Genomic DNA, 22,818 nt, shown 5'->3' on the forward strand with positions numbered 1-22,818 from the left:
CCCCCACAATTCGATTGCGCGAGAGAACGTGCCCTTAGCGGAGGAACCCCGAGTACAAAAAACGGGCGAGAGAGCCATAGAAAGGTGTTCGCATTAGAGCAGGAGAAAGAGACAAAATAATCAATTCACTTTATTAAAGGAATTACATGCGCTTGAAGGTGTTGCAGGCTTCAGCTAATTTCGCATTCAGGGGCGTGAATCTCGACACAACGTCAAGCCAAGAGGGAGTGTCACCGTGAGGGCAAGGGAAAAAGTCAGCCATTGCGATTTTCGCCAGCTGATAGCAAGATCGCAGCTGTCGTCAGCTTCGCCCAGCTTGCAAACGATATGCCAAACGTAGTAGCCTACGTCACAATGGGGGCCCGACGTTGTGTCGATATCGACGCCCCTGAACGCGAAATTAGCTGAGTGAGTGCCAAATTCCATGATGAATCTCTCGGAACAGAAGTGTTCCAAGAGAATATTCAAACAGAGTGAAGTTGTCTTCAAATACGATTATATTACCGTTGTCATCATAAACATGTACCATAATCGCGATGGCAACAAATTAACAAGCTTTTGTTAATTATAGGTTTCGTAACTCTAATTTATCGCAAAAATTGTTGATTGACTTGTAGACATCAATGCGCACACGTCATGACCACTATGCTTTCTCTCGCTCTCTCTATTGTGTTTGGCTTGCGAGGGGCACATTTGCTTTTCTTTCATTTTTTCTCATTCTTTTCTGCTGTTGTTATTATTCTGACGTGCCAGAGAGCTCGCTTTCGTCAGGAAAGTGAACAAGTGTTGTCCTTTATATCATACGAGAACTTTGTGCTATCCGGTCCCATCTCCGCCTGTTCACGAAGTCGTCAGATGTAACCTAAACTACAATTGATTCCAAGATGCTGGCGGTAACTTCTTCGAATAATCGTTTATTTATGGATGTCGGCGCTCGGCAACTTAAGTTTGGGGTCCAATACAAGAGTACATTTTAAGGGATCCATTTTGCTTTTGTAACATCACGTGTATTCACATCCTTGCAGCTTAAGCTGTACATAAAGTTTTCGTTCTACCAAGTACCTAAGCGTCTCGGAAGTCGTCATTTGCTGTGACACAGCCAAACCTATGCTTGCGCTGTATGCATGAAACATGTGTATCGGGGGGCCTCAACAGGCGCTTGAACAATAGCTACCTGCCAACCATTGCCTATTGCGATATCTGCATCTAGTATGCTTTTTGCGTTTCCTAGTACGTATGACAAAAGCGTAAAAGTCTAGGCAGCCACGGCTGGCGTGGAGTACGCGTGCGTACTCCAGACCAGCCGTGAGGCATCGAGGGCAAGGGAAGGACAGCGCGGGTTAGATATATACTGCCCTTGCCACAAGTTTGAGGCGTTTGTTAGAGACTGTCCCGACATAACATGGTTTTGCTACATTGTGAAACCGTGTGTTTTAAATAGTGCTGCAATGCGGACTTGTTGGTATATGCCATCTTGGGGTACTATTGTAGCTCAGGTCGACGAGGACGCAAGAAGGCACACGAAATACAGACATTGCCCATCTAAAAACCTTCGCGAGTCACATCCACCAGTGGGGAGGGGGGAGGGCGGTGAATTTTGTAAGTGTCCACCTAGTGGGCATGTCCATTTCGTCTGCTACTGAAGTGTTGACTGGCTGGGGACACCTGTCTCGTTCTGACGCATACCCTAGCCAAGCCAATCACAACTTCAGCAGCAGACGAAATGGACATGTCCACTAGGTAGACGCTTACAGAATACCCCCCCCCCCACACCTCAGATGTCACGTTGTAATGATGGTTGAGAACACAGCAGAAAAAAATCCGAGAACACCTAAGCACCTCTTATAAGTTGTGCATGCGATCGCATTAATGTCCAATCGAATGCCGCTGAGTGATCCTTCGAGTTTTGCTCTGCGAGTAATGTTTTCGAGTTTTGCTATTAAATTCGTGCGGGTTATTTTTTTTTCGGTACATTTTCTACGTTACCATGTTGGCTGTAGACCGGAATCATTTGGACGATATTGCTGAGAAACCAAGGACGCGGCACGCGATCGACGCCCTGCGCGACGAGAGACCGAGGAAGCAGCAGTGCACTCCGAGGCCGGCAGGCGCGCGCAGCAGCTAAGCCCAGGGGAGGGCGGAGGGCGAGAGGGATACACGGCCCGTGCAACGGCGCCCGAGAGCGAGACGGCGGCAGCCGCACGCGCGCGTCAAGCGACTGGCTCGTCGACTACAACCCGTCTCGCCCCGGGCGTCGCGTCGCCGTATCTTCTCCGTCCAGGCGTGCTGGTGACGTGGCGTTGCGGCAGTGCCCTCTCCCCTCACGCAAAAGCTGGCGCGCTAAGGCGGCAGCAGGTGTTCCGACTCACCCTCTCCATCGAGGCGCGCTCGTGAGTGGCGTCGCAGATAATGGCAATTTATGTGCCGTTTTCGCTGCTACAGATGCCGGCTTATTCGAGCAACGGGCCATTTGATGCTTTCGCATGAAATCTATGAATCAAGAAACTAATTCTTTATTGGTATTGCACCTTTCGTGGCCCTTCTTGCGTCTTAGTCTATATGCGCTACAGTCGTACTCATAATTTAAATTTTGTCACGCTGAGTACGCATGGTGCCTTCATACAGTGTATGTATGACATATAAATTCAGTGTATTGGTGCACTGGTGCATAGAAGACAGTGAAAAAGCTGAGATGCACATTATATATAGTTCTGTGAATCACACCAAAATTACTGACACATCACAGCTGCAATAACATGCGTTTAACAAAAGCATGAAGGACCATGCGTGAACATTGCCAAGTACACACAGGCACGCTGTGGCTCTAAGCAGAAACGTTGTTGAAATTGACACGTGCGAGCAGTTTGTGTAACTACTGGTAGAACTTTTATGCGCATTTCCTCAGGCATCTTTTTAGTACTGCAAGTTTAAATGTCCCGCGCTATAACGAAGCAATGGGCATTGTGCCCTGATGAGTTGATTTTTAGGGGACCGCACCAGCGCCTACTGTTTTTCTATTCTGCCATCTCATCGCACGTATAGGTACCTGGAAATAAAGGACTGGAATCGTCGGAAGCTGCGGGGGGAGCGGAGCAGCCTTCAATAATTTCTGTAACGCTGGAAGCGGCGAAGGCCCGGATGCTGCCAACAACTCGAGGGCGCACGGAGGAGCCTTGGATTGCACACCTACAGGAGTCAAGGCAGTTCTACAGGCCCGTGCGTGAGGCTGAACGAGTTCCGAGCTTATCAGTGCAGTCCCCAACATCCGAGTCTGATAGCCCCGTGGACAGCCTTGCAACGAATGTGTGCGAGTCCAGCTTCAACGACACTTCCTCGCTGGATGCTCAGGCGACGACACGTCCAACCACGCAGGAGAGCAACGTAGAAACTGTGACGCAAGACTCACAAAGTTCTTTTTCTCAAGCCGACTCCTGCTCTACGAGTGATGAGAAAGATAAGTTGTACACTCAGTCTGTTGATACTGAGAGCCTAACGATGCACAGTGACGGTGACAGAGTTCACAAAAAGGAACTAGGAAATTTGAAGACAAGGTTTCTGCTTGGCGGCCAAACAGACATCCAGCGTGAAGCACTGACTAGCAAATCGTCATTGCTTTCTGAGCACCCGGAAATTGATTTTTTTCTTGTTAGCCCAAATTCACCCCAGTGCTTGACAGAACCTTTGGCATCCATTTCTGTGCAAACAGAAGACAACCTCAGTGAAACTCCAAGCAAGGTACGTTGGTGCTATGCATTCATTCTGGTTCCTCGTTTTCCCCGTACTTCCTAAAAAAGTAGTCTATAGCATGTAATCATCTTACCCGAATCTTGGCAGTAACTATAGCTAGCAATACTAATGTATAGCTGTGCTAACATTAGAGGCAGGTATTTTGATTGTCGGCTATTGTTTGTGAGGCAGCTTCACATAAATTGGCTTCTTTGCGCATTATTGCGCCAATCACAGGACTAGGAATAATCGCTTCTAAACTACGGCCTCACCGTCATGCAGCTTTTTGCATCTGCTCATATCACTCGCTTGTTTGTCGGTTGATATGGTTCAAAATGAAGTGAAAAATCGTGTTGCAGTAAAGTTCCTCACGCACTAAAAGAACGCAAAAGAGGGCATCCCTAACTTCAGAAATCACGTTTACAGCGCCAATTTTTGAAGTCGACTGCAGTTTGAAGTTATTGAATTTGCAGATCACAGAAATTTCGGCCATTTCATTCAGCATTCTCGTTCCGCAACATGCATTGCCACTTACACTATAAATTAACCTTTCAATATTATAATTTCCCGGAGCGCATGACCAATCGCTGCATGACCAAATGGTCGAATAATCGGAGACGTCACGAGAAAATAAATTGGGGTTGAAAGCGATACAGTGAGCTCACGTTCGCGTTTTCGCAAAGGGCGATCAGTGGTATATATATATATATGGGGTTTCTTCAAAGTTCAGCACGCAGGACCCGACGTAACATATGCAGGAAAGAGACGACGAACTTTTTGGAAGACTTATTTACTAAAAGTTTTCGGCTGGTGGACCAGCCTTCTCACTATATAGTGAAAACTGCCCGGCCACCGCTTGCCCGAGCTGCTCTTGAGGTGGACAGCATAAGAGACCATTCGATTCGCCTGCATGCACATCATGTTCAGCCAATACGTGTTGTGCTTCGCATTCATGACAGTGCATTGTGGCGGCATCTGCGCGCCACCATTCGTTTGGCACAGTCGATCGTTCGTTGACACACGGCTTGTACAGGCATGTTAGCTCGGCTTGCTGGGTAGTGAAGTCCTCGCCCCGGTGTTGTCGGGCTCATTCAGCACGAGAGCGGAACTGGTACCCAAATGGCGTGAACTGCGCTTCGCGAAGTGCACGACGAATCGAACGCACCCAATATAACTACACTTCTGCGCTAAATTTCCTGACTGCGCGATCCAGGACTGTGATCTGTAAGCGCCCTACGTCTGGGAAAAATGAAAGCGGAGTCCGTGAGCTACATACAACCATTCTAACTTGCATCAGTACAAAATGGTTTATTCCTGCTCAAAATGTTCTGAATATCTAAAGATTTCGATAGTTCGACCTTCACTCCCGTTTAGGCAAAAAATTCGGTTTGGAAAGAATGACAACCATTCCACTCTGTGAAGATGGAATGGCAGCGAAAGCTGACGACAGTCAAAGCTCTTAAACGAAAAGCAAAGTGCTTTCGCTGCCATTCCATCTTCACAGAGTGGAATGGTTGTCATTTTTTGCCTTGCGAGCCTGGCGTCGTTGCTCGTTCGGAGGTGTCCGGGCTCGCGATTGCCGTTTTCTTTCAGCATCGCGGGAACGTTCTTCGTCGGTGGTCGTCTCGCTCCGGCGCCGTTTACATTCTCGTAGCTGTTCCGTGTGGCGCTCCTCGTACGCATGTTGTGCTACGGGTGTGCGAACCATAGGTGTCCGCCCCGTCGATAACGCAGCTGTTTTTAGCGCCGATACCTCTCCTGCTTATATATTGTGATAACCTTGACGTCACGCTATTGTTCACGGCGATCGTTCTAATTAATTCCGCATTGTGACATCTGCGCCGCCGCACTGCACCCGTGTGGGTTCGTTAGAAATCACTAAGTCCGTTTCTGTTGCCGGACGTCGAAAAAACTACGGAAGGTCAGAAATATACAGCTTTCGCTGTAAAACTACCTCTACATGCATGACGTGCGTCTGGGCGTGTCGAAACTATTTTCTTGACTATATTTTATTTCGTTGCTTGTCTGACTGAACGTTATCGAAAAACGGCGTTTAAGTTCTTATCCAGCTTGCGGCTGTCGCTGATTGTTCATGTAAAAAAATTCTGTACATGGCGGGAATTGTGACGGTATGGTGTTTTTTGACCTTTGAATTATTTGAAACGATTTAGTATGTTCCGCCATGGTCGAATTGTCTAAAGCCGGCTGCGCTACGGGGCAGCACAGTAGATCGGGAAACTCGAAGTAACATCACTCATTCACTTCATGGCTGCTGAACACGTCGTTCGCGGCAATGTGTTGCAAATCTGTGTGGAAATTTTTGAATATGGTTGTGCATGTGGGGCCCATAACTTGATTACTTTTTTTTTTGCTTAAAATTTCAGGATGGTGAGCCGGGCACATTGTTCCTGATTGGTGGAATTGAAGCGAACGAAAGCCCGTCAGAGTGCCCGATTCTAAGCTACAACATCAAAGGGAACATTTGGAGCCAAACAAAAACGCTTCCAATTCACCGCTATGGGCACAAAGCTGTCTATTTAGATGGCTGCATATACATCATAGGCAAGTTAAATTGCGATAACAGCATTTACTTCAATCACAACGGAAATTTTCTTACCAAGAGGTCCTCTTTGTTCAGGTGGTTTTGAAAACTTCAGCCCAATGAACCTTGAGAAAGCTTCGAGCCGATCTTGCTTTTGGTTCGAGGTGAGCTCTGGCAGGTGGGGAATCATGGCACCCCTGAACAACACAAGAGCGTACCATGGCCTCGCGATCTTGGACGACAACATTTACGTCGTCGGTGGAGTGGACAGTGCGAACAGGTTAGCATAATCCTGTGAAAGTGCACTGACAGCGAGATATTATGTGTCTGGTCCAGGAGTGGCCACAAAGCGGCTCGCCAGCTACACGCGGTTTCTCACAGGTCCTCGATCATTTTTTCATGCGGATTCCGGGTCAGGCACTGGACCTCGTAATATTGCATCGGATTTCGATGCAGTATTGCAAGCGTTTTCGAGGCAAGCGTTTTCGATGCTGGAGACTGCTTGCTTGAATTGTTTGATCCCAGAATGAGCACGTAGTCCTCCTACGTACTTAGAACCGCAACGACGTTAGTAAAGCATAAAAATTCCTGCAGAAACTACCTAGTGAGACTTGTCATATAGTGCGTAAGCAATCTTTCCTGTCACTCACTCACTCACTCACACACACACACACGCACACACTTCATTAATTAATTAATTAACTTCTCAAATGTTGCAATTAGATGAAAAGTGTCAATGAGAAAATTGTTGAGCAACATGGAAAAACACCCGATACAGCTTCCTGTTGATCAATACGTGCTACGTAAGAGTTTTTCCGAGCGTCAAAGAAGCTCGCAAATGCACGAAATATTGTCGAGGCACATTACGTGTAATCGCGGGCTTCTTTCACGCTCGGAAAAACACTTGCATGTAGCACGTATTGAGCAACCGAAAGCTGTATCGGGAGTTTTTCGTGTCACTCTACAACTTTCTCATTGACACTTTTCATCGAGTTATAATATTTGAGAAGTTGATTAATTATTTAAGACTAATTATCTAAATAAACGGAATGAAAAAAAAAATTATTTGAGTAGCTCCAAGCGACGGCAAGCAACATTACCTTGGTGCTGTCCAACTACGTGGCATTCGCATGTTTTTAAACTCTGGCTAAAGTTAGCTGGGACACCCTGTACATATATAGTCAAACCTTAAGTCAACAAGCAATGACATCGAAGTACTACAAATAATTTCCCTATGCTGCCCTTGTCATTGCTATATATATATATATATATATATATATATATATATATATATATATATATATATATATATATATATATATATAAATTGATAATCATAAATATCAGTAGTCATAGGCCGTCGTACGGCATTTTCATATATACCCCCATAGGACTCCATGTCCATGTATACCTGTAGAGTGCGTCGTGTCACGCGTTGCAGACAGACGGAAGGACGGACGGACAGATTTCCGAGTAAAGTAGCCCTAGGATGCTTACGCACTAAAACCTTAAATACTAAACTTGCAACATCTGTGTTTCGCTCGCTCTTCCTCAATATGCTTCCTTCCTTAAGACCCATATCTTCCTTGACACGCCCATTCTAGTCGTTCCCTGCGAGAGGTTGACAGTGGTCTGATCGTACTTGCTTTATTGCGTCACTAATCACACCGGGAACGAACTCTTGCTTGTCCACAACAACCTCCATCAAATTGGCTGCATGTGCTGTTGGGACATGGTTGTTCGTCAGCAAGATCTGGATCATCTTGGATTAAAGAACAAAAAATGCATTTGTCATTGCAGCATACGTCATTTGTCAGCTTTCACCCTAAGACAGCGGATGTTTCTTTTTCCCGCAGTTACGTGTTAATGATGGCATTTCTTAAGCAAATCTTTAGCTGTGAAGAGCAAGTTTAACGTTGTCACTAGAAATACTTCGTGCTTCTGTGCAGGTGTAAAGTAGCCTGTTTATTTGTCTTCCATGGCAACATTAGTTTCGCCTCGGCATTTTCACTGTTACTTAATTGGCAAAAACTGGGCATACCTCTCAATACTTGGTTCATGTGCTATTCTTTCTTCTTCCTAACAGAATACCAACTCGCAAGACTTCAGTAGCAGGAAAACGTCGTCTAATTGGTAAAAGTTCGTATTGGACAAAACCGCGCTAAATCAGACGAAGACTACGCCGAGCTCTTCTGTGTACCTTCCTTAGTTCTCGTCTGTTGTAGCGCTGTTTCGTCAAATATGATAGCAAAATCTTATTATGTCGTAAGCCTAAGCGATGACTAGCTGCTTGAGCATCACACTTGTACCTCTTCCGTCTATCCTTATCATCTAATTGGTCAGCTTCATGTATCTTAATGCATCAGGTCCAGCTCTTCATGACGCGCCGTTTGTTTGGGCGCGTGCTAGTTGGAATTAAGCTTTTCCTCTCCTTCTATCGCTCTCTTCAAGATTTAAGGAAGTTACGGATATTTATTAACTGTGCATGGTACCACCGGCTTAGTCAATCAATGCGACCCAGTGATGCACTGTGTAGGCAGTACGCACGCTAAATTGTGTTTTCAGACTTTTGAGCTGCCTTGAACGCTACGACAAAGAGAGCGATGAGTGGACAATGCTCAGTGGCGAGCTTTATTCCCCGAGAATGGCCATGGGGTTCTGCAGCCACAAACGACAGCTTTGGGTTGCCGGCGGCATCGTACAGATTGGCCGGAGGACCTGTTCCACTGCTTACGTGGAAGTCTACAATCCTGAAACAGAAAGGTAAAGATTGCCTTTTATATCCTCAAAGTTTAGACTTGCTCGTTCTTAAAGCTTGTTATAGCTTCCTTGCAGCTAACAGCTTTTTCGGAGCTAGAAAAATGGAATGGAGGAGGTGGGAGTGTATAATTGACCTCGTCATGCGGTGCTTCTTTTGTGGGTTGATGCATCTGAATTCATTTGAATACCTTCAAAGCAGAAGGGAGTGGGGGGAAAATAGGTTGCAAAAGATTGTAGAAAAAAAAAAGGAAAGGAGAACTTCAATCTCACACTTCCGGTTGTGGCAGATTTGATAACTAGAAGCACGTGGGCATGGACTCGCAGATGGGGCAGTACGTGCTCTATCTCGGAGTCCATAACATGATCCTGAATCAAGGTCTGGTTCGGCTTTGCTGCATCAAAATTAACCTTGCAAAAAAGCCAACTTGCGGTTCACTGTAACCACGTTTTCTAGTTGAAAAATGTTCTTTCAGGACCGTTTCTGATGATTACAATATTTGGTCTTTGCTCCAGCTAAACACGGTCATACCCATTTTTTTTTCATTTGCCACTGTAAACAAGTATTCTCAAAGGGATAATGCTTACGTGCCTTGACTAACGACTGTGTTTCCTTAGAGATGGATTACAACAGCCAAGTTGGTCGCGGCATGCTCAGCCAGGGGTCGCGAAGCGGCTCGATAACTTAAATCGATGGAGATCGATATGTGCCCTTCCACCGTGCTTTCGTATTCGCAGGGCGCGCCAAATCCATGTTGTCAGTTTGCCGTCCAACCAACGCTTTAATTCCAGTCCAACTGGTTTACTGAGGAAATCAATTGTAAGCTAGCACGATAGCGTCTGCTTTGTGTCTCGTCGTTTTTGACGATGTTCAATACTGGAATGAACGCGACGCAATGACTCGTGCGTCTTTTACGAGTCGCCTCGTTACAAAATCTGGGAGGACCTCGGTAAAAGGCAGAGGACAAGCCTCCCTCAATGGTCAAGCCATCGTCAGGGAAAAGCGACATACTTTGTCCCTTGCTTGGGCGATTCCTTTTACTTTTTTTTTCTTTGTCTCGCTCCACTGAACTGTTATGTTACGGCAGCGGGTTTCCTTCGACCGTGTGATAGGAACTTTATCGTCCCGGCAGGTGGTCGTTCGCGGTGAACTTCCTGCCGTCACCGCGGAGTTGCCTCACGCTGGTGGAGTGCGGCGACACCTTGTACGCCGTGGGCGGCCTTCTCAGCCACCGGTCCGGCAGAAGACGCATCTTCACCACGGTCGAGGACACGCTCATGTTCGTGGACGAGCGCAACACCTGGGTAAACAGCGCGCCCATGCCCAACGCCCGACACAGCACCGTCGCCGTCGCTCACGGTGAGGCCCATAGGCGCAAGGGCACTTCCGCGCAGACGCCATTTCAACGCGAATCTTACCCCAACGCTGCTTCCGCAAAGCCGTACGATAACTGTACCTTTCAGTGGACTCTACGTGCAAGTTGTGGTTTAAGGCGGCTGGTTGAGCTAATGACCAATTCCCTGCATGTCCTCGCACGTTGACGTATGGCACACAAAGAAAAGAAGACCTCCCGAAGCGTTCATTCATTCAATTTATTTGTTCTTCACAACAGTCATATGTTGTCAAAGGGGCAGAGGAAGAGAGCCGTTACTTGACGGCATCCTTGGTCTCGTTTTTGGCACACACAGCAATGAAGCAACAATGTCAACACAGGGGACAAAACAGGTAGACACTCTTCAAGAATACGTTACACACTGAGACAATGCGAGTTATAAAACAAACACACGGTGCAAGTTCAAACAGAACGAAAGATTATAGGCGAGAGGTAATGCCATATTTTGGATTAAGTTCATAAAAAAGTACTATAAAAAGTTAGAGCGATATAATACATATGTCATTCCTGGCGATGACCAAACGAGAACAAGGTAAAAGCGGGAGCCAACGTTTCTTCTGCAAGTGGACTTGTCTTTTTCAAGTCGACATATGCTTTTCTCAGTGCAGTATATATAGGTAAGGTTCTTCTAAAGGGGTGAGGGGTTAAGGCGGTGGGGGGGGAGGTGAGACAACGATCCACCGAAGGTGTGTTCGCGGTGAGGGTATAGAATTGAGAATAAAGGGGTGCTATACACACGGCCGTAGACACGGCCGTGTGTGTCAGTCGGCGTTTCAGCGGCCGTGTGCACAGCACCCCTCTATTATCTTCTTCGCTGGAGGTCAGTGGGCTATCGGCTCTCTGAAAGAGCGACGATATGAATGGCAGAAAACGGCAGAAAAGGAGCGACAGAAAACGGGTGCTCGTGAAAAGAAAAGCGGAATAAATAAATGGAATAAATACATAAATAAATAAAGAAAAGGAGGGAAAAACACTATGTAATGAAATGAAAATAACTTAAGTGCTGTTGCCTATAGCTTGAAATTTAGCATAGCGAATAGGTTCTACAGCTCCATTTGAAACGTTTATGCCTATTGGTTGTAATGTCTTGAATCTATGAATAAGGTATGATTCTCTGTATTTTCTTTCTCGTTCAGAACGGAAATTTGACTGCAAGGTGTAGAGTTTAAAGTCACCAAAGCTATGATCTGGTTGGTTTAAATGCTCGCCGATGGCTTTAGGAAGCTTTTTAGCTGCGTCCGCGCGATGTCCGTTTAACCTGACGTTCATTGATCGTGCCGTTTCACCGATATATTGTTTCTTACAGAAGGAACATTCAAGCATATAAATCACATCTGAACTCTTACAAGTAAAGCTAGTTTTCACTTCGTGTGTATAACTATTTGCGGTGCTATTTAATTTTGATGTCACATAAAAAATTGAATTACCGGGTTTTACGTGCCAAAAACACGATGTGATTATGAGGCATGCCGTAGTGGGGGACTCTAGAAATTTGGACAACCTGGGGTTCTTTAACGTGCAACTAAATCTACGTACAAGGGTGTTCTCGCATTTCGCCCCCACCGAAATGCGGCCGCCGTGGGCGGTATTGTCACTTTGAAGGTGCCTGCAGGTTTTTCACCTGGGGCGACAACATGCTTTTATTACGGGGAAATGTTATTGGCTGACTTTTGCGTGCGCTAATACGCCTTTAAGGTTTCTGTTGCGGCGATAGATAACCCTTGGTACATCCGGGAACGCTTTTCTCAGACGCTCGTTACTTGATAATATTGGGTGGTATTTTCGTAGGATGTTGTTTATGCTTGGGAGGGCATTAGAATATTAGAATGGCATTCCTGTCAGTTGTTTCAATGATTAAGTAACTTAGATAACTGTGTGAAACTAATTTTTGTAATATCGATTTCAGGTATGAGAGATTCATTAAACAGTCGACGAAAAGAATTTCAGAGCATACGTCTGTCCGTAGTCAATTCGACAGTGTGTAATCTACCAGTGATCACTATTTCTATCGTAATACCTCGGATCCCGTAGTTGAGAGTTTGAAATGTCGGAGAAAACAGTGTTTCGTTTTTTAATTTTATGGGAGCATTCGCGGGTAAGTTTTTCCGATCTAGTTTATTCACTGAGACTACCATAAGCCGTTTGATGAGGGTAGAAAGACTATTGCGAGCAAAAGCACAAAGGCTGCCAGCTCATACGACGATAAAATGTCCGTGCGCCCTGAACATGCAGGAGCTCGCGTTGCTTATTCAAGTCTATGGGCTCCCTGCCGTCGTGCGTGACGTCACAGTTCAATGCATGCTGGCCTTCTGTAACCTAGGAAGCTTTGTAAGATGCGCCGTGCTTCCACTTTCCTTGTTTTCCTTTTTTCTCTTCGCAGCTGACCTTCGCCGCCTCACTGTCACTAAAGCTGTGCAATGTTTTCGATGCTGGATATTGATTCACTGAAACATAATAATGTCGTGCACGGCTATGCACTTTTCTCGTGATTAGACAATTTCTGTTGGGATCCACTTGGAACGGGCTGGCGACAAATAGTCAGCTGCGTATGCTTTGCTACGTCCTAGTGTTTTGCGTATCTTTATGGTATCTCTTTATCTGTATATTGTAGTTACTTACATCTGTAAAGACCCTGATGCCATCGATCTCTCCACAGCTTTTCTTTTTTTTTTTTTGTCCCGACAATTCCCGAGAATAATATTCTCCCGCCACCACCTTGCGGCAATATTTTTTATTCATCTGCTGACCAGCGCTGTACTATATATACCGACTTCGTAAACGACGCTGCGCTGTTTTTGTGAGGCTACTGTCGAACGCAATTAAGTATTCCGCTAACATGTTCGAACGCGGGCGATTGCACGTGAAAGCATGCATTGCCGCCGTGACTGGCGTGCGCGGTTCGCGGTGCATGCGTGGGGACCTGTTATTCGCAATCCGGCCATGTCTGATCGGAAAATCCAAAGCAATTCAGCCAACACGTGCTGCCCACCCTTGATGTCATGGAAGCAAGAACGATGGCGGTGATTTGAAAGAGCGGTGTGCAAGGAGAGGTGACCGTTAGAGCGATATTTCTTATTTACTACGTTATGGCGGCTGATACATGGCCAAGGTATATTATCTACTGCACGAGTAGGTTTATTTAGCAAGCTTAAACCGTGCTGCAAGGCTCCCTTTATGCGTGCTCTGCAGATAAAGTCGTACTTTGAGAGTTTATGCTTCATGGCACATTGGCCGCGCTTGCGTCTGCCCCTGCTGGAATTTACCTCACTTCAAAGTATTGAGAGAACAAAAAAAAAAAACGTCGGGAAATTCCTCCCGAAAATTTATCATGCGTACTCTGTGGAAAAAGACACCGATCGATACACTTGATACGGTTCTGTTGCACTCTTACACTTAAATGCTGACACTATAAATCTCGCATGGTATTTTCGCCGTCTTTCTTTCGGCCAAAAGCCTGTGCGGCAACGTACGTCGTCTTGCGAATACAGCCAAATTTTGTCCAGTGTCGCTTGTAATTAATACATGGCCTCTGGTCGCTGCAGTGAACAAAGTCATTGCACTTTGTTCACTTTATGAGCAAAGAACACGCGCGTTCTCGCCGCGCTTCTCAACAACGCGTAAAGCGTTTAATAGTGTGCATTGCAACAGTAGTGCACCGTGTGCCCCTGTGTAGTTGGCCAACACGCGACCTTGCTTCTTCAGACGGCGTGATCTTCATCATCGGAGGCCGACAAGCGGAGAGGCCCGACTTCCACTTTGACAACATCTTGGCGTACGACACCAAGGTGAACAAGTGGTTCCTGCTCGGAAACTTGCCGAGGAGCTTGGTGGACTACCACTGCGTACTGGCGCCGCCCGAAGAGAGCTCGGAAGGCTTACGAGAAATCCTGACGAGCCGCGGCGACCACAGGTCGACCAACAAGGTGGCCGAAAAATTCCGAGTTACAGCTCCGGACGTGAAGTCCTACTCTCAGGGAGACATTGCTGTTGTGCGGCAGTACACTTAGCACGCCCTCCCAAAGTGCGCGCCTAAATTCTACTCATTAAACAATTTGACTCGAGGAAAACACGTTTCTGTATTTGGTTATGCAACATTTATCTGGCGTATAGCCATACATTCTTTTGAAAGCAATTTGGTAGTTGCAGTAGTTAATACAGAAAGTTGGGCTAGTTGGAACCGTGACATTGCTACGATATTTCTAGCATTAATTAAACTAAATTCTGGAGTTTTATACGTGCCGATACCACGATATGATTATGAGGCACGCCGTAGTTGGACACTCCGGAATAGTTGTGACCACCTCGGATTCTTTAATGTGCACACACTGCACGGCACACGTGTGTCTCCACACTTCTCCCCCATCAAAATGAGGCCGCTGTGGCCGGGATTCGATCCCGCGCCCTCTGCCTTAGCAGCGCAACGCCACTACGCCACCAGGCTGATGAAACTTTTAGTTTAAAAGAGGACATACGGCAAACGTATAAAAGGCAACAGGACAGAGTGACAGCAGAAGACCGGCGTTCCTTCTGTCCTGTTGCTTCCTATTCGTTTACCTTCTTTTCTCTATTCCACTAAGTGCGGGGAAATTTCTTGATTATGTCTGATTTTGTTAGGCGTAAAGTTAGGCGTAAACATTGAAAAGCGATTATTTTATGTTCCGCAAGTGTTTTTTTTTTTTCAACACGACCGAGCTTAGCACGGACCAGCGTTAGAAAAATTATTCGACACGCGCACCCTGTCCGTATTGCTCCGCTTTAGTTCCAAACATGGACTTCTTGGTGTATTGCGCATGCCACATTTACCCCTCCCAGCGATTACAGCGCAATCATCGTTTGGTGCTGGCTCTCTGCAACGCGAGGCTTAAGTTTCTTTTCGAAGAACCAAAAACGTCAAATGTCATAAATGTTTGATGTAACCGCCTCTTTTTATAGACAAGTTGGACACAGACACGAGTCGAACGTCGACGCGTATCCCTTACCTTTCCAGGCCGTGAACTTAACCAAATTAATACTAATCATTGCTATATAACAATTTGCGAAGACAACTTTCACAGTGTTAACGAGAAGAAAGGGGTTTAACCGAAGGGCCCGATTTTTGTTAATCATATCATGAGAAGCCAACAATGGCCCCAAGGAAAGCATAGCGGAAATTACTTGTATACTTAATAATTGAAATAAAAAAAAGGATAAATTAATGGCAATGAAAGTGGATGAAAAAACAACTTGCCGCAGGGGGGAACGATCCCACGTCATCGCATTACGCGTGCGATGCTCTAAGTGAACTATACCGCGGCGCTGTTTCCCCATCCACTTCCTTGGGTATTTATGTGTCACTACTAGAACTAACCCTGGGAGTGTTAGCCAGCGCCACCACTAACAAACCATGGCGGCGGATGTGGAACATCCGCGTCATGAGGGCGTCATGCCGCCCCCACTTAGCTGCCTCCAGGACGTTCATTAATAAAACGGAGGCAGCCTTACCCTTCCCCTTTTCCAACAACACCCCTCCTCTTTCCACCGCAGCGTCTTCGACGCATTTCATGTGGAATAAACGTGGTTTCATTCATTCATTTCTGCCGCAGGCGTCACGAGTACGTGATTTTTCTGGGTGAAGGCAACTTGTCAATAAACCCACACGTGCTACCTACCTAAGGTTGCCGGATTCGAGACCCTCGTTATGTAAAACGAGAAGGAAGGGGGTTAACCGAGGGGCCCGATGTTTATTAATCATTTTATTAATTTTCATTTTAATAATTCTATTTTAATTTGTAGACATGTTTTTTATTAAATCATGTGTAATAATTTCATAGCGTTAACATATACAAGATTTAGATTTCGCAAAAAGGATGTTATAAAGGGCGAATGCCGCAAATCCACTTTCTACATGTACTACAAATCAGAAACACGAGCACCAGCTCTTGTGTTTGCTGATTGACCGAGGCTGATCGTAACAAGCAGGCATGCAAGAATGTAACTGTTTCTGCTGTCGTCTTTTTTACAGCAAAGCTGTTTATATAGCTTAGCCCAGGCCTGCATGCATCCCCCGCATGCGTTCCCAGGGGTAGAAAGAATGGTACACTGGTCGGCTTACGTCCGTATGGGCGACAGGTTTGTTCGTGCCGGTCCCGGATATGGCGCAATACCGGGCACGCGTTACCAGGTGTGGTACCCTGGCCGGCTTACAACTGTATCAGGGCGCGTGGACAGGAATGCGTAGGCCGATCCCGAGACAGTGCAATACCGGGCCGACCCGCGGCGGAGGTGAAGCAGGCCTACAGCACTCCGCCAACTTCCAAAAATAAGCTGAATATATTGAGTCCAAATAGAATCACACAAATTTGGCATCGTAAGAGAAACACCATATATACACTTCCAAACATTTTTAAAAATTGCCTGTGTCAGATAGCCCAATTCTAGTCCATGAGCTGGTCTGCTCGAAGAGGAGACATTACTTGCAAAAACAAAAAAAAAATTGAAATGCATTATCGACTAAACAAAAAATTCGCTAATTAAATTTTTACCTAATGATCATATGGCACATATTGCAACTTACAAATTCTATCGGGTGAGTCTGCAAGGCCTGTCCGCTTGAAAAGAATAGTGTGGCTGACACCATTTACATGATATGCGCCGTCAAACTTGCGGTAAAAATGCGCTGTCGTTCCACTTACTTTCTTAACAAAACGTCGTTTTATGCACTGAAGGACAAACGTACCTGGAGCGTCAATGCATTTCTCCGCAAAGCTCGAGAATTAATATCTCGAAACTGATGTAATCGTGAGAATTCCTTCCAAGTGGATCCGCCTTCCGAACTCCCCGGCTAGAATTTGTAAATTGCAATATGTACCATAAGATAATTAGCCAGAAACTTAATTAGGGAACTTTTGTTAATCTGTCGAATATGCATTTCAATTTTTGCGCAAGTAATGTCCGCCTCTTCGAGTAGACCAGCTCATGGACTAGAATTGTGCTATCTGCCGCAGGCAATATTTAAATTTTTCTGAAAGTGTTCGCTGAAACACCCGGCATATTAGAAAGTGCACTTAGTGTATCAAGTTGGCCTTCATGCGCGATATTTGTTTGAAATCCTGTTTGACGAATAACGAAGGGGGAAAGAGTGTGGCGACGGCGCCTGTACCAACACCTCCTAGTTCTCTATAGAGGGTGTTGCCTGTACACGTGTCCTGCGCTTCTGTGGTTATGACGTCACGCGCGTCGGAGGTGCCGGTGCGGCTGCAGCGGCGGTTGCGGCAGTTGCATGGGAGGTGTACACCGTTTTTTCATGGACGCCACCATATTGCTAGAGTTACTGTATGTGCTACCACAGGTAGCAGAGTTGCGCGTCTGTTTTATCACACCGCTAGCGCTTCTATTGGCAGAGCGTCATCACGTGGCAGTCAGGCAACCGTGCATTGCGGAGAAGCAGATGCTCGGGCCAATTTTTGTATTTCCCGACGCCGCCGCTGCAGCGAACTGGATTGACACAAGTTATCGCCAGTCAATTAAATTCAAAGCGAATCCGGCCGACCTTGGCGTTCGCTGTTCGCGTGCAGGCTAGCTGCGGAGAGCTAGCTATATAGCTATGTCAATGTAGCTATGTCAATCCTGTGAGAGAAAAACCTTCACTACACTCCCACAGAAGGTTACTTTTGGAATCCCTGTAGTGAAAGGCACATAATGGAGTGGTACTTGCAGGTGTGACTGATATCCAGTGCCTGCTAGTAGGTGGGTACGTTTCTACAGCAAGTCTAATGGGATACCCGTGTCGAAATACTAATGGTTGGTCATTGATTCACCAGTAATGTTTTAGACTGCCTACACGTTGAGAGCTTCGGTACATAAGCAGGTATCTCAAATGCAAAACCGAGTACCCATTATCCAGTGTTCAGTGCAGCGCCGGATTATGGGCCCAGTGCCGCGCGCTGGATGCTGGGCAGGCACGGCGTACTCAGAGGCACTGAGTACTGGTGCGAAAAATAACTCTAGCGCGTTAAATACGCGGTGCCTGGACACTGTATATATTTTGTTGGAATACAAAAAGCAACAGAGAGCGATTTGGTGCAATAAAAAAGAAAAAAAACAAGCTCCGACCAGGATTCGATCGTCGGACCTACAGATCCCAGTACTTTACCACTGCGCCACGCACGCCAGGAGGAGAGCATGAGTGGATAATATGCCATGTCAAGGATCAAGAAGCAGTTTTAGTTTCTGGGATGTCTCGCTCAGTCATGGTAGATGCGCTATCGCCCTGCATATAAAACTCACGCCTGTACCACAAAGAAAATTTTGCTATCCGTATTCAGTAGCATGCTCGGAAGTGCCACAATATCTATTTTCACTTGCGACTGGCATTTTACCTTTGAAAAAAGTCCTAAATGAACCGCCGACCCGAGACGCTGTATGGGCTGTTACTACTGATTTGGATAGCTGTTTCTTGTTCTTCACGCGAAGGATATGCAACGTTTTCTTAGTTCAGTGATGCCTTTCAGTCGACACGTCTGTCTAGTCATATATCTTCTTCAGAGAAGCGCAGGCTAGTGCCGGGAGCCTTCAGCGACAGCACATATATACCTGTGTTTATGACGCGTCACATCGGCGCTCATCGCTACTTGTGCTGGCATTGTAAACATTAAAAAATGGTTTATTTAAGAACACCGATGCGAAAGCTGAAATATAGAGTGATTTATCCGTGTTAGACTTCTTGATTCCTGAGCCTAGGCGCGCCGAGAGCGTGCAGACGGACTCGGCGGATACGCTAGGCCGAAGCTTCGGTGGCGACCGATCTCGGCGCCTTTTTCTTGACGATCTTATGCAGTCATCTGTTTCGATGCGCTTTGTTTGCGATTAGGCGGACAAGCAGTCCAAAAGCGATGCAAAACCACCACCGGTCGATCGACGATACGGTAGGCATGCCGCCTGCAAAAACGGAGTGCGGCTTCGCCGCATAGATTTGGTTGCTTCCCAGGCAAGATGGCGGACCTACGCGCAACTCTGCTACCTGTGGTAGCATATACAGTAACTCTACATATTGCTACGCAGTAGCGCCATCTATGGGCAGTCGGCATGCTGGCTTGGGCGAACGCTCCGTTTTGCATGGCAGGTATTTACGCTCGGCGATAGTTCTTGGCGTTTGTTCTCGCGCTCGCGCGGTCTATTTAGCATGACATGCATCTTCTACGCGCTAAACGGTTCTGTGAGACGTATTAAAGTGGTTCAAGTCGCTATGGCCGGACTTTCTGCTGGCATTGAGGCGGACGGAGCACGCAGCGCGATGTGTGCGCGCATGTATTTGAGCCTACAATCAGCCTCAGAGATCAATTGTGTATTTCTGCATGTTCCATTCACTAGTGTGCCCTTATTGCAGTATTATCCTCTGGTTCTAAGCTGCGGTTTAGGAACAATAAAACATACGCGACAATTGTAACAGCGTGGGTACCGTTCTGCTACGGTCGAAGGTGTGCTGTTTTACTTTGACAAGCGTTCAAACTGTTCGCTGCAGGTTACATTGCGTGACTACTTGGTTCGATGGAGGAGGTTTCCGCCCATGAATAAAATAGTTTTGGCTAGTAATAGCAGCATACCTTACAGTCTGAATAAACCTTGTCCAGCAAAGCGACCGTTTACGAACTGCGCGAGCGTCCTAAGTAGCGGTAGGTGCTGGATTACAGATATCTTTGTTCTCTATAGCGCATGGTCCAAGCATACGGCATCAGCGGTTATAATCTATAAACGTTGTGCGGCGTGACTATGCGAGGTCGTATTGCGGAGTTAGCCCGTTTTCTCTTGCTTTTCCGAAAAAGAGGATAACCGAATTTTTTTTTTTTTCGCTTGTGTTCATTCCCGCTCACACGTATTACGGAAATGTCCCCAAAAATAGCCATCGCATTCTTTTTATGCGATCCCTCTCATACATTATGGCTGTATATAGACCAAAAAGGCAATGCCGAAGCACACAGCTTATATATGTATCGTGCTGGTTCACCAACCGCAGTGATTGCTGTGTTGAGCAGCGCCATCGGCTTCATGCAGGAAGGCTAGCGTAGACATATAGTAATTTCAAGCCTACTAGACTTGAAATGCGTGGTTGAAATGTTTCGTGGTTGCCTTAGGTTGGCCGTGCACGAGCATGCGCTGTTATGTTTTATGTTTTACTCCCTACGCCAAGCGATCAGACAGTGAGCTGATTTACCATTTAATGCTGGTAATACAGAGACACCTGCTTTCTTTGTTGAATTAAAACCAATATAGGCAAAATAGTGCACAACACTGACAATGCGCGTACACCGCGGCTTATTACGCGCGTCACATTTTTGCGCCCCCCAAGACATATTTCTGCCTACTGTAGTTACCGATGCACCGAAAGGCTTCCCTGACGACCTTATATGAATGGAGATGGCGTAAATTTCACAAAGTACGATCTAAAACATTCCGAAATCGTTCCGCAGCACGCGACAGCAATACTTTCAAGCAGCGCCGCGCCGGATCGCCCAAGCCAGAGAGGAGGAAAGGCTCGCCGCGCGCCTTGTGTCTGCGTATTGTGGTGCCGTATTAAAAAGAAAAAGTGTGATTTCATAATGTATGTAGCCCATGCATGCAGCCTGCTGGTAATCCGTCCCCATATGAATGTTGCGGCCCCACGAATTTTTAAAACTTTTTTGATGTAGGCCAAAAGCCGTAGACCTCGATAACTGAGTCCAACAATAAAGCGCCGACAACGACCGCTGGCCAAGATAGTTGTGGACTTTGTTAGGTGTGCTAGTGGGCTGCCTGTATTTTTATTTGTGGATGTCTTGTTCATACTTTGGGGTGCAGGGGTCTAATTTCGTAATGTCACATTGTTGTTGTTGTTGTTTTTTTGCATTTTTCTTATCGGTTGTGTCGAGTCCATGGCCGCTGACGGCGGCGCGATGGCGTCCGCGAAGATGACAAAGGGTAGGGAGAGTGGAAAACGATCGTTACAAAGTATGCCCCTGGTTACAATGATGGGTGTTCCGAGATTATATATGGGAGACACATTTAAAGACTTAATTCTGGAGTTTTACGTGCCAAAACCACGATACGATTGAGGCGCTGGCCGTAAGGGGAGACTCCGGATTAATTTTGGCCACCTGGGGTTCTTTAACATGCACCCAATGCACGTTAGGGAATAATAAAGCCTGCGTTCCTTGGAACGCTTTCAGTGGCGATTCCGACACACCGCCACATAATATCAGCGTTGTGGCGACGCGTTATTCCGCATGCACAGTAACGATATCTCGGAAGTGATCATACGTCTGCACATTCGCGCTCGAGGCGCACTGGTAATTTGCAGCGTCCGGGCAAAGAAAAGATCGGAATAGCGAACCGCTCTGTTATAAAGTAACCGAACCAAGGTGATTAACATGGTAACAAACGAAAATGGCAATTGTGGTGCTGCATTCCTGCTCGTAGTGCAAGTCCGATTTAGCGCACGTTCTGTGGACATATCGTCACTAATAAACCACATTTTTGCTATGTGCGAACGATAAGTACAACTTATTTGTACATTTGTCCATCAGTCAACAGTTTGTTTTTTCGAAACAAATATCGAACTTTCTTGTATCAGATGCGCCTTAGGCAGCTCCCGCGTAGTTCACGTGCTCCAGGTATGGCGGAAGTATGAAACTGTAAAGTTTTGTGTTCACTTTAAATGGGATAACGCAATTAGAAGAAATGTAGGTCTTGCATGACTGAAATAAGGAAAACATGTTTCCGGGCCCGCAAGGTGCAGCAATAGTGAAAACTGATTTTCCATATTTAGTGTCCCTAGTGCTTCAAATTGTTGGTTAATTCGCCCTCGTGCAACACTCTGCTAGCCTCCTGGTTAGCTGGGATGGTAGAGCGACCGCCTCGGAAAGGCATTAGTCCCAGGTTCGAATCCCGAACGAGGCCGAATATTTCCTCAACTGCGAAGCTTTCTTTCTGAGAAATCCGCACCTTTGTAGCGTCATGCTACATTTTGGTGGGTAAAAATTGTCTCCTTTCATGACTGAAATAGACATAACGATGAAAGTATAGCACTAGGTGAACACTAGAAATTTATTAGTTTCTGCCAAATGAAAGAAGTCTCTTTCACGAACTTCAACAACACTTTCTTTCTCCCGGTCACCTTATACAAAATTTGTAGCCAGCAAACTATTACAAGATGTTTGCTTTTGTTGTTATCCACAAGTACTGATTTTCGAAGTAAAAACACCTGAACGTATATGTGTTCATTTACTGGCGAGTTTTCTTAATGTTACTCTTCAACCAGGATATCGAGAGGGATCGAACCTTCTGCTGCGCAGCACCGCTTCCTACAAGAGAGAAAAAGAGAAGAAAGTACACAAGAATCAACGCTGAGTTTTCAGTTGGATACAGGAATAGTTGGGAAGACAACAG

At 46.1% G+C, this 22,818-nt stretch overlaps 2 protein-coding genes and 1 pseudogene across 5 annotated transcripts in view; 1 reads left to right on the plus strand and 2 right to left on the minus strand.

Annotated features, from left to right (window-relative positions):
* LOC142565790 (kelch-like protein 26) overlaps nucleotides 1-14,480 on the plus strand; it is a 34,786-nt gene extending 20,306 nt beyond the window's left edge. The window contains exons 7-12 of the mRNA XM_075676323.1: nucleotides 3,043-3,735; nucleotides 6,111-6,288; nucleotides 6,365-6,548; nucleotides 8,834-9,031; nucleotides 10,159-10,385; nucleotides 14,122-14,480. Coding sequence (XP_075532438.1) covers nucleotides 3,043-3,735; nucleotides 6,111-6,288; nucleotides 6,365-6,548; nucleotides 8,834-9,031; nucleotides 10,159-10,385; nucleotides 14,122-14,426 — 1,785 coding nt within the window. The 3' untranslated portion in view covers nucleotides 14,427-14,480. The remainder of the gene's footprint in view (nucleotides 1-3,042; nucleotides 3,736-6,110; nucleotides 6,289-6,364; nucleotides 6,549-8,833; nucleotides 9,032-10,158; nucleotides 10,386-14,121) is intronic.
* Nucleotides 14,481-16,627: 2,147 nt separating this feature from the next.
* LOC142566452 (U2 spliceosomal RNA) lies at nucleotides 16,628-16,774 on the minus strand (annotated as a pseudogene).
* Nucleotides 16,775-22,446: 5,672 nt separating this feature from the next.
* Nucleotides 22,447-22,818, minus strand: part of LOC142566143 (uncharacterized) — a 58,262-nt gene continuing 57,890 nt past the window's right edge. For 2 of the 4 annotated variants that reach the window (XM_075676965.1, XM_075676964.1), the window contains one exon: nucleotides 22,451-22,733. Coding sequence is in view for 1 of the 4 variants with exons in the window: in XM_075676966.1 (XP_075533081.1) it covers nucleotides 22,683-22,733 (51 nt within the window). In the remaining 3 variants the exon portion in view is untranslated. Of the gene's footprint in view, nucleotides 22,734-22,818 lie in introns of all 4 variants that reach the window. The other 2 variants (XM_075676967.1, XM_075676966.1) reach the window with 2 other exon arrangements.

The sequence above is a fragment of the Dermacentor variabilis genome, unplaced genomic scaffold (assembly GCF_050947875.1).
Source record: "Dermacentor variabilis isolate Ectoservices unplaced genomic scaffold, ASM5094787v1 scaffold_12, whole genome shotgun sequence".
Taxonomy (NCBI): domain Eukaryota; kingdom Metazoa; phylum Arthropoda; class Arachnida; order Ixodida; family Ixodidae; genus Dermacentor; species Dermacentor variabilis.